This window comes from Mus caroli, unplaced genomic scaffold, assembly GCF_978045245.1.
Source record: "Mus caroli unplaced genomic scaffold, Mus_caroli_1 scaffold_5, whole genome shotgun sequence".
Classification (NCBI taxonomy): domain Eukaryota; kingdom Metazoa; phylum Chordata; class Mammalia; order Rodentia; family Muridae; genus Mus; species Mus caroli.
The window spans coordinates 135,820,993-135,841,025 of record NW_028227260.1 but is presented as its reverse complement, the minus strand read 5'-3'; the positions used below and the strand labels follow the sequence as shown (position 1 = coordinate 135,841,025).

The following is a 20,033-nucleotide window of genomic DNA, read 5'->3' as shown; positions in this document are numbered from 1 at the left end:
GCACCAATGTTGGGCCAGTCATTGGGTCTAGCATACAAAAAGAACATTTAGATACCAGATCTGGAAAATCCTTCCAAGAGCTGACATTCATCAAGGGCTGAATTATATGGATATAGTAGAAGCTGGTAGTTGCTTTAGTCATACAATAAATTAAATGGGAGAAACATATCAATGGTTGTTAAGCTGCAGTTAGATAGAAATAAAGAATTCTGGTGTGCTATTGCCTAGCAGGGTTCGTATAGATAACAAGCATTTATGACAAAGTTTGAAAAGCTAGAAGGAAGGATTTAAAAACCTTTTTACCAGAAAGAAATGGTAAATATTTGAAGAGACATAATTAATTTTATTTAAACATTATCAACCAGTCATGTAGCAACAATACCAATAATTACTATGTATAATTTTATGTTTTATATGTCTGATAACATATATGTAAAAAATACCCCCAAAAGCAAAAGTAGAAGCATGTTGTCAAAATGTACCATTTAAGATGAGTCATTATGAATGAATAGAAATAAGTAAACAGAATAAAGAAAAGAAAGGACATTCTAGAGAGAGGAAAGAGGAATAAGAACCACAATATATGAAAGAATGGTGTAAACTTTGAGGGCAGTGAACAATTCAAACTCTTCTATGCTAATGACAAAGAAAGGGATAGGTGGTGGATTATGCATTAGAAAATGACATAGCTATAACAAAACAATGAACAAATATAAGGCTGAAGCTATTGTGAGGAATGTTGGCAAACCATTTATCAGATAAGTTTTTGTATCTATGTTATAAAAGACAATATTGATTATTGAATACTAGAAAGATAAGTGTCCCAATTAAGAACTGAGCCAATATTCTAAACAGATATTTCCCCAAAGATGGCATAAAAATGACCATAGGCACAAATGAAAAGCTCTTCAACATAATTAGTAATTGGGGAAATGCAAATCAAAACCACAAGTAGTACTTCACACCTGCTCAGAGGGACATGATGCAAAAACAAAATGAAAAACTGTCAAGAAGAATATACTACATGCTTTCTTTACTATACTACATGTCAAGGAAATGTATATGTGTGTGTGTGTGTGTGTGTGTGTGTGTATGTGTGTGTGTATATATATATATGCGTGTGTGCATATATATATACATATATATACATATATATATATATTACTGTAAAGAAACTAGAACTGTCTACAATCACAGTGCTAATATAAACTAGTGCACAGACAGGCAGGCAATTCTTCAAAACCTTAAGCATTCAATTACAATAGGACAAAGAAATTCTATTCCTAGACTCATACCAAAAAGAAATTAGAATACTAGTAAATAAGTAACCATAACAGCATTGTGCATAAGCTAAACACTAGAAATCACCAAGTGTCTATCAATGAACAAATGAATGAATAAAATGTAGTGCATCTATACAATGGGATATTGTTTGGTCACAGAAAGAAAGAGAGTATATTGCATGCTATAACATGGATGTACCTCGAAAACTTACTAAAAGACATGATTCTTACTAAAAGAAATGCATTACAAAGGCCATACAGTTGTAACTTCATGTATATGAAATGCTCAGAATATCCAGAACTATACAGCTAGAGAGATCAATGGCTACCTAGGGACAAGGAAAGGGTTGGCAGTAGATGATGAGTACCTGCTAGTACATATAGATTTTCTTACTTTGAGATGATAATCTAGAATAGACTATTGTGATAGTTGCAAAATCCTGTGGTGAACAGTCTAAAACCCACTGACTTATATACTGTAACTAGGTGAATTATATGGAGTATGAATCTCATCTCAATAAAGCTCTCATTTAAATGTTAAATGCACTTGGTGTGTATGAAACCAAGAATGATCTTCACAGGACTGCATAGCAAAAGAAAGACAGTGTCAACCTGGGATAATAAGGAGAAGTCAAAGAAACAAAGGAAGTAAGCATAGATGCAAAAGTAGTCATCACTCCTTAAGCTAACTCTAGCTAATCTTCCTATTTCGGTATGTGTAATTTGTACTGCTAATTTCATCATGGATTCTTCTGGGATTTGTTCAAGGTTCTAGAAATCCAAACTGACTACACATCAAATGTCGTTTAGGCACTTCGACAGCCTAATTTGTTGCAGCCTATTTAATAAAGATGACTAAACTTCTGGAGTCACTCAGGCCCACCAGATGGATATCTTATTTGGTGTACCCATCACTTCTGATCAGCTACAGTTTCCCATCCATCTCTGTTTAGCTTGGGTGGAAGGAAAACAAATATTTATCATAGATCTCACTTTCCCATAAATTGTAATATTTAATTTTCATATATTTCACCTAGATTACAAATAAGGAAACTGATCCAGGGAGATAAGTGATTTTTCTCAAAGTCAGATAACTAGCTAGTAATACTATAATTGGAATTCTAGTTTGGGCTGCACTCTATGATCCAGGATATTCTCACTACCATTTGGAAATAGGTAATCATTAAGGGCAAGAATTCTTAAAAATAGTTGCTCCCCATGGAACAATCACCCCTCTCAAGCTGGAGTTTGTACTGTTGCTAATTTTAACACAATGATAATATTTATATATTAAACACTTCTCTGGCTTATTCCATGGACAACCACCCATCCAAAATTAGATAGAAAAAGGTTCCCTGTTAGTGCTTGGTCTTAAAAAATCTGTTTGTGGGTACATACTTAAAATTATTTCATTAATGCTTTGAGAATTTCATACAATTTTAATATATTCCTTCTCCAAACTCTTCCCAGATCTATGCACACACCTCTCTAAGCACCCAACGTTGCTGCCTCTGCTGCTGCTGCTACTGCTGCTTCCTCCTCTTCCTCCTCCTTTAACTCATCATTTTCAATTTGCATAGCCCATGTGCAAGGCCTGCCCTAGAGTGTAGCTCATTTACTTATGGGTCACACTATTAAAGAAAGCAAACTTTTTGTTTTTTCTAAAGAAAACAAAGCTCTTTCTGCAGTTATCAAATGCCAATAGCCCCTCAGCTAGGGGTGTGACTTTGTACTGATCCCAGTTCCCCTGCAAGCTAGGATTTTTGTCTGTCTTGAGTTTGCACTGGTCTTGCACATGCTGGCAGAATTACTGTAAGTTCAAATGTGCATTTGTTCTATCGAGTCTGGAAAACACTATTTCTTCATAGTCATCCACCACTTCTGCCTCTGACTCTTACACTATTGATGATTCTTGAAACTTTGTGGGAGGGGTGTGACACAGATTTCCCATTTAGGTCTAAACATTTTCTTTATTCTGTTTTTATCTGCACACTGAACAGTTGTTGGTCTCTCTGAAAACTACTGAAAGAAGTAGCTTTTCTGGTGAGGGTTGATATTTACACTAATCTGTGGGTAGAGCAACAGGAGTTGTTTTAATACTATGTCATTTTAGCAGAAAAATAGTACATTCTCTCCTATGGACCAAGACCAGGATAGGCAGAGGATATTGCTCCAATAACAGATTTAAGTATGGGCTCTATCTCCTGGAGTGGGTTTTATATCCAAGTAAAACATTGTCATGCCAGGAAAGTCATTACTGTACCTCACAGAGGTCACAACTGAGTAACATTGAGGATTGTTATTCTCCTTCAGTAGACTGCACAGCCCCTTCTAGCCAGCAGGGGCAAAGCTTCCATGTCTGTACTTGCTTTAATTTCCCATGTTTTATGACTCAAGTGTGTAGTGTTTTCATCAATTAGGTCTTGCAATCAATTTCTGAAGGTTAACCAAGAGTAAAGGCAATAACCTACGATACTTAAGGACCTTTGGAATAGCACTATCCCCAACTCAAAAAGGTACGCAGATCCTGGTACTAGTGTTTATATTTGCTCACACACAGTGTCTAGTTGGAATATTGTTCACCAATTTTAGGATAATGCCAATTAAGTTCTTTTTGTGTATGTATTATGTATATATTTGAGGATGCTTCTACACTAGTAGGTTTCCATATGGCTTTTTCAAAAGACCTCTAGTGTCTGTTTTCCCTGCCTAGATTCCCTCCTCCACTTTGACCTCCTATTCACCATACCATTTAATCCTTCTTATTTCATTATTCCTTTTTGTACCTCTGCATCACTATATTCTATCTGCCTTTCCCAGAAAGATTCCCTCCTTCCATATGGCTCCCTACTATTTAATTTCTGTGAGTATTGCAAAATAAGCACACATATGTAAAGACTCATAACTAACATCTACATTTGAAAGAAAATGTGGTGTTTGCCTATCTGGGTCTGGGTTATATCACTCAGGATGATTGTTTCCAGTTCCACTCATTTATTTATCTGTGTATGTCACAGTTTTATTTTTCATAACAGTTCAATAATATTCCATTGTGTAAATGCACATTTTTGGTTGCCCATCCCTGCCTATCATGAATAGAGCATCAATGAGCATGGATGAGCAAGCATTTCTATGGTAAGATGTAGAATCCTTTGAGTGTCCAAGAGTATAGCTGGATTGAATGCTAGACTGATTTTCAGCTTCTTGAGAAATCTCTAAACCGATTTCCAGAGTGACTGTACCAGTCTGTAATCCCAGCAGCAGTGAATAAGTGTTCCCTCCTCCCTTACATCCTCACCAGCATTTGCTGTCATTTATTTTATTGATCTTGGCTATTATGACTGGGTTAAGATGAAATATCAAAGTAGTTTTAATTTGCATTTGCCTCATGGCTAAGGATGGTGAATATTTTTAAGTGTTCCTCAGACATTTGTACGTATCTTTAGTTATTCTGTTTAGGGGGCTGAGATTGGAGGACTGCCTCAGTTCAAGGCCGGCTTAGCCTACCTAGTGAGCTTCAGGACATTCCAGGGTACAGAACAAGATCTTGTCTTAAACAAAAAAGTAGAATGTATCTGTGTACTGAATTGAAAGAATATATGACTAAATGGCAAAAACATAAAACCTTAGTAGGAAAACATTTAAGCTATTTTTAATGTTCCTCTGCTATAACAATAACTTATAGTCTATCTCTCTATCATCTTATTTATTCATCCATAGAGAAAAGATTCCACTTTTCTTGGCAGAGGAAAATTCTTGCCTCTATACAATGGTGCTACTGTAATTTGACCCACAATATATTCTGTGGTTTCCTTATCTGAAAATTCAACAACCGGGAATGAACTGTATAGTAAAGTCCACCCTAGTATGTTTGCATATATACTGAATATGGTATTTCAGCACTTTGTTCATTTCATCTGTCCCTAAACAATTCAATTACAGCACCTATTTATATAAAGTTTAAACTGTATTAAGTCAATAGTCTAGAGATGATTTTAAGTATACAGAGGATATACTCGGGATTTAGGGAAACACTATGCTAGTTCATGTAATAAATTTGAGAAGATTTTGGTCCCTGTGGTCAGTTCTAGAAATAATTTCCTGTGGATACTGGGTGAACACTGTATATTCTCTGGGTTAAAGTACCACTTGGGAAGTTGCTAGAAATAGGAACTACTAGGCCATACCCAAGACTTTTGATTCAGTATCTTTGGTTTGAGAGTCAGTACTCAGTGTTTTAATAAGTCCTTCTAATGATCCTAACATGCACTAAAATTTGAGAGCCATAGCTATGAACTATAGTAGTGATCACTACTAAATTTACCACATTAAAATTAGCAGGGTTACAATGAGTGGCCTAAAGACATGAATATGAGTATATATCCATCATAAGCATTGTACAGATAATGCAGGCTTTTTCCATTGCTTTAAAATGGTTCTTTAGTACAAGACCATTAAAGTAGCACAAATGATTTCACTTATGTCCTTGATATCTTCTTAACTCCTTAGTTTTCCTTACATGGGCCAGAAAACCCCAACATTTATGCTCTATGTATGTATACAGTATCAAGGTGCTATAAGACTGCACCATCTTCCTCCCTGACCCTCATATTTCTGTTGAGGACATCCAAAGGACAACAAATTTTAAAACTTACCCCCAAGATTTTAAAGATCAGAAAAAAAAGGTAATATAGAAATGCCCTGCTCAGGACTTATATTTTAGAAATAAAAAATTGATTCTAGAGACATGACACTAAACAGATCTTGCAATAAGTATAAGCATCATCTTTCATTATATTATAACTACTTCAGTGTAGTTGATCATGAGCAAATATATTCATAAAATCCACATAGTAAGATTTAATTTTAAGATACATTTAGAAAGTTATATATACATATATGTGTATATATAATTTATTATAAGTATTATTTAAAATGATATATATTCTTACCTAGCAGAAAAGACTGGCTGATTTTAGTTCTATCTGGAAGGTACTTATGTCCATCAAGGACTCTACTGTTCTCTAATTCATCAATCACCACAAAGGTCAGTAAGGTCAATGTCCATCCAAAATAGTTCCAAATCTCTGTGGCTTGTGTTCCTTTTCTTTTCTGCCCCCTCCTTTCATGTTAGCTATTAACTCTTACACCTATGAATGGTATTACATTCAGTAGTTTCCATCCCTACACCTGTACTTCCTCTTGTCAATGAGAACTGAGATATCTATTAAACATGATATTTAGGACTATGACAATGATAACTGTAGGAGAGATAAGAAACTCTATTATTTAGAATAAGAAACCTGTGATTTTTACCATGGCTTATACAATAGAGATTAATAGAGTTTAGAGAGTCAATATTGGCGAACATGATATTCTCTAGGGAGGATGGAGAAGTGAGAGGAAATGATGTAAAAAGTGTGTGTGTGTGTGTGTGTGTGTGTGTTTGGGTATGAATGAAATTAAAAAAATAAATTTAAGAAAGAATGTGACATACTAGCAAGACACTCTTTACACAAATAAAAGAGAAACTGAACCGTAGCAATTATTTTAAACCCAAGAAAACATGAATTTCTTTAAATCAAGATTTTTACAGTGGTAGGGTTTTATTTGTTTTTCTAAGTAATAGATTCTATTTCTGAGAAATTTTATGTAAACAAGGGAAGAGCTCACAACAGAAAATCCCCATGTACCTTCTCTTCCCATCCCACCATTAACAGCTTTCACAATTTTTGATATCCTGTACCCTAAAACAACACCACCCAAACCCGGAAGGTTTTGTATCTGTACAAATCCTGCCAAAAGAGCAGTCAAGATTACCTGTAACACCACAGAACTGTGGCTGTTGCTGGTAAAGATGCGTGTACTTCCTGCCTTGCAAGACTGCAAATGGGAAGAGAGGCCCATTTCACTTCCAAGGCACAGTTTCAAGTGCTGGTCTTCCTCTTCCACAAGTGATCTGAAATATTTTAAATCAAAAGACAGGGAAAAATTAAAATGTATATAATTCACAATAGTGAAACTATTTAGAAAAATTGTCAGCTGCTGCTGAAAGTCTAACTATGGAATATGCTGAGGATTCTTTCCCTGTATTCTAATCTCATACCAATCTATAGCATAGAAGAAATACACATACTTTCAAAGAACAGAAATCATAGAGAAGAACTGAGAAATCATCTAAAAGAGTTTTAAGCTGCAGCCTCAAGCAACTTTTAGGGTGACAGTGTTTGCTTTATGTATTTTACTATTTGGATAGCAATATCATCAAATTATGTACTTCATGTTTAGGTTTAATTTCACATACCCAAATTTAGGAAGAAAATTTTGCAAATGAAGTATATTCTCTATCGAGTACTTACGAAGAATTTTACACCCATGAGCTCTTTTACTTTAATACAACCTAATATAAAATATCCTATTATTAGCCTCTTCTTTTCTTTTCTTTTCTTTTCTTTTCTTTTCTTTTCTTTTGTTTTCTTTTCTTTTCTTTTCCTTTCTTTTCTCTTCTTTTCTTTTTCCTTCTCTCTTTTTTCTTTTATTATTTATTGTGCATGAATATCTACCTTCATGTAGGTCTGTGCACCCACAAGGGTGCCTAGTGCCCTCAGAGGTCAGAAGGAGTCGGATCTCCTAGAACTGGAGTTCTACATGGTTGTGAGGTACCATGTGGATGCTAGGAACTGAATTTGGGTCCTCTGGGAGAAGAACAAGTGCTCTTAACCACTGAACTATCTCTCTAGTTCCTATCTCCTTTGTTCTTAAGGAAAGCAAAGGAAGTGTTAAAAATAATTTACTCAGGTTATTCAAGTAATTGAGTCAAGATTTTGATTTAAATCTAGCATTATTCCAATTCCTATCAACCCACACTAATAAATTTTTTTTTAAAAAATCACTGCAATAGATTACTGCAGTACTTCATGTTGCTGCTATTAGTACTGGTTCTAGTCAACTCTAACAAAAAATAAAATTCCACACATTAAAAAAAAAACTAGCTCTCTTTTCTCAATTTGAGACTGAATATAGAAATAACTATATTCTACTAACATTTCCATTTTTCAAAGAAATGGATAACATTAGTGTAAGGCTGTTTAATTTTATATATATATATATATATATATATATATATATATATATATATCCCATAGAAAGGATTGCAAAATGTACATTTACTTAATTACCAGAAATATAGTGAAATCTTTGATAGTTAAAGGGATTTCCCACATCTATACTAAAAATGACCACCCTGAAATGACCTGTCATTATTTCTTACAAGAGGCCGTTTATATCATTACCTCTAGAGAGCTAACATCGTTTCTAGATCATGTACCTAAGAACAAGGAGTCCTTGGCTCTGAATTGGTTTGGTTTGTATATTCATGATAGACACTGCTAAGTAGATATTAGAAAAAGAAAAAAGATGTCAACATGAATTTTTCTACTTATCTATATAACTTCCAGAATTTTAAATTATTTGATTTCTTAATTGGACCATCCATTATCAAAGATTTTACCCTTTTCCTGTAATATCTATAACCTGAGCTGCTCAGTTTTAATTAGAAAGAGTGTAATACTGTAGTTACTTTATACACAAAGATGTTGCATTTTGAATACTGACACCGATCTAGTGCTTTTAAATCCTGTAAAAATTAGCCGAAATTCTTGCCTTAAGGGTCACATTAATTCTTCTTAATGACATTAGAGCCATAATATAATGAAAATGAATTAATAATACATAACTATGTTTTATTCATCTCTCATTGATATTTAATAGAGAATAGTTCAAATAAGATTTTGACAAGCATAAAAGAAAATGAACACAGCCTTCCATTAAAGTTTCAGAAATAGCTTTAAAAAGAATGATATGCTATATATATATATATATATATATATATATACATATATATATATGTATATATATGTAACTTACATAGCATATAAAATACTCATATACATGTTTGTAGACAGGCACTGGAATTTATAGAATCAATTGGAAAAGTCAGAAATAGATGGTGAGGCATGTCTCTACACAGAAAATATCTATCCATCTAAAAGTATTTTAATAGCAAATTCAAGCAGACTGTGCTATTCATTTTTGTATTCCCTACACACAGCCTGGCATTTAATTTATGTCCTGTAACTGAATATGGAATCTCATTTCTGTGAATCATTCCAAAGACATTTCTTTATCACTCAGTGTTTAAATGACCATCAATTATCGCTTTGCAACAAGGATAAGGGTAAAGCTGGAGCTGCTCTGTCCTTATGACAAATTCTAGATGTTGTTACTTTCAATAAACTATAGATAACAACTTGTTTATTTGTCAGTCGTCCCTTGCTCTCAAAATTTAGAAGGCTTCTATGAAAATAGAACCCTATCGTGGCAATGGGAGATAACTAGCTTTCTAATTAATTACTTCAAAAGCTGAAGAAGGTCTCATACTTGACTTCTGGAATACTGAGGAGATTGACTCTTTACCATTCAAGAAACTCCTTATTATTTCTGCACCCGTAACAGTACATGTCATGTCAAACTTCTTAGGAAACCAAGTTTATTGACTGCAAGGAAGAGCATTGTTCTTCAACACTGAAGGGAAGTAATATCTTCCTCTTTTTGTAAAGCCCAGGCTACAATTATATCATGTTCTATTAAGGGATTGTTTATCAGACAAAATTATTTGTCTTAAAAAATTTTTTTCAAGTCATTTAGTTAAAAAAATATGCATGCCAATGGTTCTCAAAAGGTAGAGGAAAGGACAGAATTTTGCTTCCTACTCCTGCCCTTTGCCATGCACATATTCTTTGACAATGGCTGTGGACATTTTTCACTGTAGCAACTGAGGGAGGGGTAGGCAATTACTGTCATCTCCTGAGATGCTGCTGGAGAATACTAGAGCACACTGGACAGTTCTATATGTCAAAGATGTTCTCCAGCAAAATATGTCAACGTTGCTAAGGTTGCGAAATCCTGCTATAGAGGGGTTGACTTCCACATGAAGTGTTTTAGTAATTTCATGTTTTAAATATTTCCCAACCCTTGGCTTGACTCCACAAAGTAATGTTAGCAGTACAAAAACACAGCAGGGATTATTAATTACCACTACATCTTCTAAGTCATCTAACAGCATACTTCAGCTCTCCTCAGTCCTAACATTTTGAAAACTCAAGTGTTTACAACAGATCAGTAGATAATAGTGCTGAGGTTTATAAAATAATTATATAGAAAAGAGGTTTTTTTATATTTCATGTAAGAATAACAATTTCTTAATTCTACTTAAAACAACAGTTAACTGTATTTATTTATATATAATAAGTTACAACCTTGCAAATCATGAACAAACTCTGTGATTACATAAATACTCAAAAGGTTATTAAGAGGAGACAATGTTATTATTAGCTTTTCTAAAACTTAAATCTTTCTGCTACATCAGTGTCTACATATGGTTGCCAAACTAATCCTCTACGATGAACACATTTTATTTTCAAAACAACCAACCAATGAACACAAAACCAATCTTTCATAAAATGTGCATGAACCAGTCTAAGGTGTTTACTCAAAGAAAATAATCACTGTATTTTGGAGAGAATTAATTTAGAGGTAGAGGCCTCTCAATTCATTTTACGAAAACAAATGCAAACATGAAAAAAAAAAAACGAACACACAGTAGTGTATTTACTTACACTGTTGCTTGAAGAAAAAAAATCTAAGCAATTGTTTTTTGTTAACAAGGCAATGCTAACATTGTAATCATATCTCAAATTTTCCGTATTTCACAAAAACCTCAAGGAAAACAAATGTAAATGAATACAAATGTACAATTCATATAGACAGATGTACAAATAGTTGACAAATCAAAATGTTCAATTTCTTTACTATCCATGAGTATGCAAATCAACACAAAGTTTCTATCTATAAACCTATAAATTATCAAAGCATAGAACACAAGACATACTTTCAAAATTACTAGTGCAGACAAGCATGAAATCCCTGGAGTCAACGTGGAGCTGTTCATCCAAATGGATATTTGACAAAACGACTTCTAAAAATTACTAGACCAGTCTTTTTTCTTTCTTTCTTTTATGATAATGAAGGATTGTGCATTGCATCTATATCCTAGGAGACTGTCACGAAAGGAGTGCTCTGTGAATCTTGTTAAAACATTTGCAATACAGAACAGTGATGGGTAAGTTCATTTGTTCAAGGTTCTAGGAAGAACTGAATATTCTTATAAATTACTATGCCAATCACATTGGTTGGTATGCTTAATGGGAGGGCACATCTAATTTGCATTGAGTCCAAATTCACAATCTTCCACTAAATAGTCCTAGATCTCTACATCCAAAAGCCTAAGTTTACTAAAACCAGCTATTGTGTTGGAAATCGAGGTATTATCTTGGTAAGTTATAAAATGCACATTTCATTTTCTTGGCTTTTATCACCTCAATCTACAAATACACCTTAAATGCAAAAGCCAGGGAAGGTGACATTTCACTGTCAAGGAAAAGGGGAACAGTTTAGTACTTTTTGAAATTATTATCATGAGAATACATTAAAACCTTATGACTTTCCTTGGGAGGGAAGTTTTGTATGCCAATTTATACATTGGTAGATTAACTTTTAGCTTTATATCAAATAAAGAACAGCACAGTGATTTTGCAAGGAAATAGTCTGCCTTAAACATTCTTGCATTACTTGGATTCGTCAGAGAAAACATGAATCAGAATAAATTCTAAAGTACATGAACAACAGCTTTATTGCTTCTCTCCATTCAGTTACTAGTTAAGTTCACAAAATTTCACTTTTGGCTTGCTATAATTTCCTTATACATATTAAATCTAACATATACTGTAATAACATAGCTTCACTACAACAAAACACAAGTCTCTCTTAAGTTACCATTTAAAGTATAAGACAAATATTTTCAAGTTCCAAGATTAATAATATTATCGTAACCAAATGTTCCTGCCAGTGGGTAAGCACAGAAGAACAGCAACACTAACAAGACAACACATGAGACAGCCATAGAGGGATTGGCAGTACCATGAAGCAGGCCAGTTAATCAGTCAATGACTCATCCTTTCCACAACTTAGCCCCCAGGAAAAGAAAAGTCAGATTTCAAACTCACAGTTTTAAAAGAAATTCAAGAAAAGGGTTTTCTTCAAAGAAGTACTCTCCCTCCATTTGTTTGCCTGCTCTGAAGTAGAGAAGTGTGTGCTAGCAGCAGCATTTGCTAAATGAAACATTTCTTGTGATAAAGTTGCATGGCAGGTGGAGGAAAATTTTTGCCACCTGTTCTCATAGTCATTTGAATTTGAGTGCTAAATCTGTCAAGGTATTTCCTTCCACCCTTGAGAAATGAATCAAAACCTTAAGATGATGGAAGCCATTTCCCATTAGTTTTCAGATAGATTCAAAGTATGAATTGAATGTTAAAAATATTAATAGATGTTTTTCTTCTCTTCCATCCATCCCAAACAAAAACTGAATGATAAATCAGACATATTTGCATATTCATACTCGTTCATTTTATCTCTCTCCATTATGAAAAATTAGGGAACTACAAAATAAAAATCAGGAACAAAATTTCCAACTTCTGATGTTAACATTTATAAAAGAAATCAGTCTATATAACATTAAAAAATCTATTTTAAATCAGTTGTTTTAAAAATATGAAAAGCATTGAAGTATCAGTTTACCAACAAAATTCACAGCATTATTACATGAGGAAATTACAAATACCATGATGACCTGTATTTGAAAGACATAAATTAAGTGCTGGCTTAAAAAATTAGACAACATATCCCCTTAATAAAGTTAGAGTTGAAAAGAATCAGAAAAACAAAGTTTTGGGGGAGTTATCTGTAATTTTATAACATATATGTTAAGTCTATTATCATTGATCTGAAATGGCTATACTATTAGCAACATTTATCATAAACAATATTTTTATTTTTATCAATAGCTGCTGTTTTCAATATTCTATTTCTGCTGTGATAATGCAAGCATCCAGAAAAAGAAAAATAATCAAGGTGATAAGAATATGTCAAAATGGCATTTTAAAGTGCAAAAACTATTGTGCACATTTCTCAAATGCTCATATCTACCATATTCAAAATAGAATTACATTAATAAGTAGCTGATGTTCATAATAACATAGGAATAAGATCATTCACCCAGCACCTGCTGTGTACTAGGCACTATGCCAGGCACATTCTCATATGGTACTTAATCCTCATGACAATCCTACTTTCAAGACTGGAAACTGAAGCCTGGGGAGTTTAATGCCTCACATACATATCATAACTATGAATCCAAACCCATGTCTAAACCTAGAGCCAACATTGTTTCCATTACATGAGGGCTAAAAGTTAAAAATAGCAGCAAGTGGAGACTGTACAATGATTCACATTGAAAAGCTTATTTTCTAAATACTAGGAAATACCATAAAAATATATTCTGTTGGAGGCAAGTAATTTTCTGATTTAATTAATTGCATCCCAAATCCCCTGCTTTGAGTATGGAAAAGGATGATGCTGAGGCAAAAATTAGCAGGTACAAGGTTCAGATGGTTCAGTGTGATGACTTCTAATTATCTATGATATAGGACAACTATAGTTGACAATAATTAGCTGAAGACTTAAAAGTATCTATTAGTAAAGATTTTAAATATTCTCTAAACAAAAAATATCAAATGTCTAGGGTTAGATAGATATACCAATTTCATTGTTCTGATTTTTATACATTATATGTGTGTATAGAGATATCACAGTGGATCTTATGAATATGTGTGATTACTAACATGCCATTTACAAAATTAAAAATAAAACCATTTTTTTAGTGATGCAAGTCTGAATCCTTAACTAGTTGGGATGCTGAAACAGGAGGACCTCTTGAGCCTATGTGTTTGAGAGTAGCCTGGGCAACACATCAAGACCTTGCCCCCACATCACAAAAACTGATAATAAATAGGACTAAAGATAGCTTAGTAGTAAAGAGTATTTGCTGCTCTTCCAGAAAATCTGAGCTTGATTCCCAGCATTCACATGGGGAAGTTCAAAACACACACACATACACACACACACACACACACACACACACACACACAAAGAGAGAGGCACTAACATGTGAATAAGAAAATAAGATAAATCTTTTTAAAAAATTAGTAAATATTTAAAAAATAAAAGTACTCATTTTTATCACTCTACTTTCATAAAAAAAAAAAAAAAAAAAAAAAAAAACACCAACGGTAAAATTATGTACTAACATGGGAAGAAGGGGTAGTACTTCTTTGGCCATAATTCAGATTAAATTTAGGAAGGATTTTACATTACTGTTACCAGCATTTAAAAGAACAGATTTTGAATTCCAATGCTGACTATCATGATCACAAAAATAGCACTATGACACAGATGAGGGAATTGGGCTAGACAAATGGAATGACAAATGATACTCCATTAGATAACTGTAACAGGATGAAAGTTAATTATCCGAACCAAAAAGCATTTGCACTGAATATTTCAATCCTGTCCTTGAACAACTCTAAAATTAATGATTTTGCTTTCACCCTGCCATATATTAAGACTCTGTTCTGCTCTCCTCATTTAATACACTGATACTAATCAAATTACAAGTTTCACATACCTTGATGAAAATTTATTCTATTTAAGAAGCTTGGTTTATATAATAATAATAATAATGTCACATTTTTAAATAATATTTTGGTAGCAAACAGAGAGCATATAGGTCGGTAGTGGGTGAATAGGTGGAAGAAAAGATGGATGGATGAACTGTAGATTATAAAGAACAAATAGAATCCATTATATATTTGGAAGTAGAAATAAAACAGTAAGTGAAGAAATGAATTAATGAATGTTCATTCCATTCCTGGCATATAGAAAATATCTCATCCAAAGAGTCCTTTGCCTTTAGACATCTACAAAATATGACAGATTGCACATGGAGGTTGTGGTAGTTTGGATAAGAATGGCCCCCATAAACTCATATATTTGAATGCTTGTGGAGTGGCATTAGAAGTTATGGCAATGTTGGAGTAATATGGTCTTGCTGAAAAAAAAAAAAAAAAAAAAAAAAAAAACTATGTCCTTGGGGTGAGCTTTGAGGTTTCAAATGTCCAAGCCAGGCCAAGTGTCTCTCTCTTCCTGCTGTCTATGGATCTGGTTGTAGAACTCTCAGCTACCTCTCCAGAACCATGTCTGTCTGTATGCCACCATGCTTCCTGCCATGATGACAACAGACTAAACCTCTGAACCTATAAGTCATCCCTAGTTATATTTAACTCCGTTAAAAGAGTTCTTGTGGTCTGGATATCTCTTCACAGCAATAGAAACACTAACACCGGGGGGACTTCAATATGTAGAAATCAGTTGAAAGAAACAGCAAATATTCTAATTACTATTAGTTAAGTAGAGGACACTGAATCTGTCCTCTAGTAACACACAAACCTTTTGGCAGAATGTTCTAACCTCCAGCCATTAATCAATCAGGCCTGGCTATCGAGAAACCTCAGTATACCTGCAGCATTGAGTTTAGCTTCCCTCCTTTCAATCCTCAATAAAGAAATTAGATTATAGTCTCCAGCTCCTTCAATATCAAGCAAACTTGCTTTAAAACTTTTTTTTAAAGGGGATTGTTCAACTCTAGTGGCATATTTTAATAAGATATCCATACTATGAACAAACTGGGTTCTAAATGCCTAGAATTCCACTTTACTAAGTATCCAAACATTCAAGTTAGACAAATTTAAGATTTATTTAGAAGGCAGATCCCATAAACCAAAGGCAAATTAGCAACTACAGAGACAAATCTTCTGGGAAAAAGGAGAAGCATTAGTCCAGTCGGGTGGGGGGGGGGGGAGGGAGTGAAAAGTTCAACCACTTCCTAGATTTTCCAGTTATATTCAACTTATGTTTATTATTTTATTATTTATGTATATCGGTGTTTTGCCTCCATGCTGTAAAGTAGTAATAAAATATCACCTTAATTTGAGATAATGGAACAGAATCCTTCTTTCTTTCCTTTCTATACAGAACATTAAACAGTGTCTCACATGCAAATTATAACTTATGACAATCAGAGTAGGTGAGAAGCACATAGAAAGAAATGAGTCATCAGGGAAGCGAGAATGCTAATGAGGTGTTACAAGTTTGCCCACTGGTTAGAAAATGGTACCTACCAACCTTTACTATATGTTCACGAGCCATTCCTTAAAAGTAACAGTTATAAATCTTCAAAATGTGATCTTTTCATATGTCTGCAATATCCTACATAAAAGTGAATTTGACTACTTATGCCTTGATGGTCCTTAATGATGGAAACCTAGCCAATCAGAACAAATTTCAGGAATCTCATATATATCCTGTTATCCATCCAAATGAGCCATGGATGAAATATTTCAGATTCTAAAAGGCAACTGCCATCACCAGAACATTTTTGTCACCCTCATACACTGTATTTATGATGACTAATTTCATATGCATTGTTTTAGCATTTTCATAGATACTGATCTTATATCTCAGAAAACTATCTCCTTGTTCAAAGGTATTTGGTTATGTACTAAAAACTAAACAAAAAATCAGCCCTACATTTTTGGCTCCCAGATAACTGGGACTAGCCTGCCTTAACTAGCTTGAATGCCCCAATTAATTCACAATAGATTCTTGATTAGAGAATATAAAACTTATAAATCAGCAGCCGTCTTGATTTAGGCTACTTTTATCAGTCACTGCTATGCCTTTTGTCTACCTTCAGTTAACTAGTATGGAAAAACAATCTTACTTAAACATATTTAGGAAGTAATTCACTTAATTTATAATCTCCAGTATTTCTGATTGGTCTTTCACATCACATGTTCAGGGAAATGAGAGAAAGGAGGTGGTAGAAGATGGGTTAACTATGAAAGAGATAAGAAGTTTTATGAAAACAGTAATTTTTAAAATATATACATGAGTGTTTTGTCTCCCTATATATCTGTATGTCACAGACATGTCTAATGGCCAGAAGAGGCCAGAAGTAGGCATTAGAGATGATTGTGGGCCACAGTGCGGGTACTACTAATTAAACCTGGATCTTCTGGACGAGGAGCCAGCGTGTCCTAGCCAATGAATCATCACTCCAAATTCTGAAAACCTACTGGTTTTTAAATATGTATAATGATGGTTATATATTTATTTATGTTTAAAAAGGCATATTCAGAAGTACACTTCAGGAGTAGATAATGTTCCCAGGTGGCATGGGGGGGAGGTGTTAAATAAAAATCTCATTGCCAGTTTTCAACCCTTTGAATTATTATTGGTTACAGAGACACCAGAGGACCCCTAAATCAACACAGGGTATTGCCTCTTTTCTGCCCTGTAGAACGACTACTGCTAAAGATACTGCATACTTCGGCTATGGGACATACAAAATTCAATTTCAAACTAACTAGGAAACTTCTTTCTTGCTGGCTAGCTTTTATAGTGCCATAAGGTACTACTGAGGTTGAGGGATGGATAGGGGGATATCAGTGGCCCCACTTAATGCTGGAATGCACAAACTACAATACCGACTGCTAGGACATATGTACCCACTGGTGACATAGTAGCCTGACTATTATAGGATAACCAATTGCTCTCTTGATTGGATTTGAGACATCTATTCCACAAGAGGGAGTTCATGCCTGGTACTATAAACTTGGTGGCAAGTTCATGGCTATGGAAAGCATAGATCCTAAAGGCAACTTACTACTGTTGTTTTAAACAGTACTATTGTCAAACTTTTTTTGTTTGTTTGTTTGTTTTTGTTTTGTTTTGTTTTGTTTTGTTTGTTTGGTTGGTTTTTGTTTTTTTTTGGTTTTTCGAGACAGGGTTTCTCTGTATAGCCCTGGCTGTCCTGGAACTCACTTTGTAGACTAGGCTGGCCTCGAACTCAGAAATCCACCTGCCTCTGCCTCACGAGTGCTAGGATTAAAGGTGTGCGCCACCATGCCCGGGGGTCAAACTATTTTTTTTTTAATTTATTTATGTTTAGACTCATCATACAGATTTGCCTTGATCTCAACTTTGGTCAGAGAAGCTTTTTATCACAGTAGGCAGTTGTTAATGCAGAGATTTATTATAGGCCACCCATCAATCTCTCAACCCAAGGCTCAGGGAACATTGTAGGAGAGAGGATAGAAAGCCAAGGGATAGGGAAGAGTGTTTTGAAATGCTTTCATCTGTACATCACATGTTTGTTGCACCCACTGTTGTTACCTTCCTAAGATCAAGCTAAGGAAAAACATCTAGGCAGGATAGGGGATGGGCTAGAAAGGCTTCCCCCATAGTTGAGGAGCTACTGGCAGTTGATACCTGCTAGAGTAGGGACAGTCACTTTTCTTTGAATGTGTAACTAGATAGGTTTTCTATATTCCCGTGGAGGATCCTACACCAACATGCATATAGACAGTATTAATTGGGTTATAAAAATATCTATCATTTAAAAAAAGAAGACAGGAAGTTGAGAGGAAGATGTGTTGAGAATGGGCCATAGGATATTGGAGGGGGTCAGTGAGGGGTGATGGGTTCTTCAGATGAAGATACATTATGTACATAATATGAAGTTTTCTAAGAATGAAAATATTCAAAAAAGAAAATCATGGAATTTCAATGTGCTATGTGCTAAGCCTCTATAATTACTATAAAGCTCGTCTGTGTATAAAATTCATAACATAAGGAAATGTGGTTGATTTCTGAGCATAATTTTTTTTTCTCTTAAGCATTATTTAGATTCATTTTGTCTTGTGGTCAGACACTCTTTTTACTAGACCTCACATATAAAACACATTAGTTAAGTGTATATAAACTATTTTAAAAATTATAAATCTGCCTGAAGAAGTTTTTTTCTGTTAAGACAAAAGATATGTAATAGCTAAAATATCTTTTAAAGTTAAGAGTACTTGAAATCATAAAATGACTAAAACTTTATTTTCTTTATCAAATTACAAACACATATACTATATGCCAAATATATTTTGGTCCCTGGCTAATTGTTTTTAGTGAGAATACTGTCAGTTTTTTCTCAGCACCATTGGATTTATGAGCAATGATGCACAGAATCTGGATTTTAGGGTAGTTTCTTTCCTAGACAAGAAAGCTATAACTTAACATCTGACAAGAAAATGAAGTGATACTGCCTATTTCCAATTAAAATGATCAATACTATGATGTGAAGAGGAACTAACTATACAGGGTTATAGTCCAAAAAGCAACTTTCTCTAAGGTCATACATCCAGCATTTATGGGGAATTTCTTATATGCTAGACACTACCTTAAGAAATAAGAATATAAACATCAGGCAGAGTAGTTTCTTGTTAAGTCATCATAGTCAGAAAAGCAATTACTAACTGATCAAATTAAATAGAATTTAGTAGATGCTTACCATCATCTACCAGTGAATTTCATGTATCATTCATGTAAACCAGCACCCAAATTTAGTAGAAATTTGTTCCCTGATCCCTACGGGCTTGTTTCTTTCCTTCCTTCCTTCCTTCCTTCCTTCCTTCCTTCCTTCCTTCCTTCCTTCCTTCCTTCCTTCCTTTAAAAAGCATGTACTGGTGTTTTAACTACATGTATGTCTATGCTCCACTTGTGCAGAGGCCAGAAGAGGGTATAAAAAGCCCTTGAACTGGAGCTAGAGAAGGTTGTGAGCTACCATTTAAGTACTGGACATCTAACCCAGGTCCTCTGGAAGAGGTACAAATGATCTTCATTCATGAG

General features: G+C 34.2%; 1 protein-coding gene across 5 annotated transcripts in view; it reads right to left on the bottom strand.

Moving 5' to 3' along the window:
- Positions 1 to 20,033, bottom strand: part of Klhl13 (kelch like family member 13) — a 160,216-nt gene that overhangs the window by 45,027 nt on the left and 95,156 nt on the right. For all 5 annotated transcript variants that reach the window (XM_085838235.1, XM_085838239.1, XM_085838236.1 and 2 more), the window contains one exon: positions 7,104 to 7,242. In XM_085838235.1, coding sequence (XP_085694361.1) covers positions 7,104 to 7,242 — 139 coding nt within the window. The remainder of the gene's footprint in view (positions 1 to 7,103; positions 7,243 to 20,033) is intronic.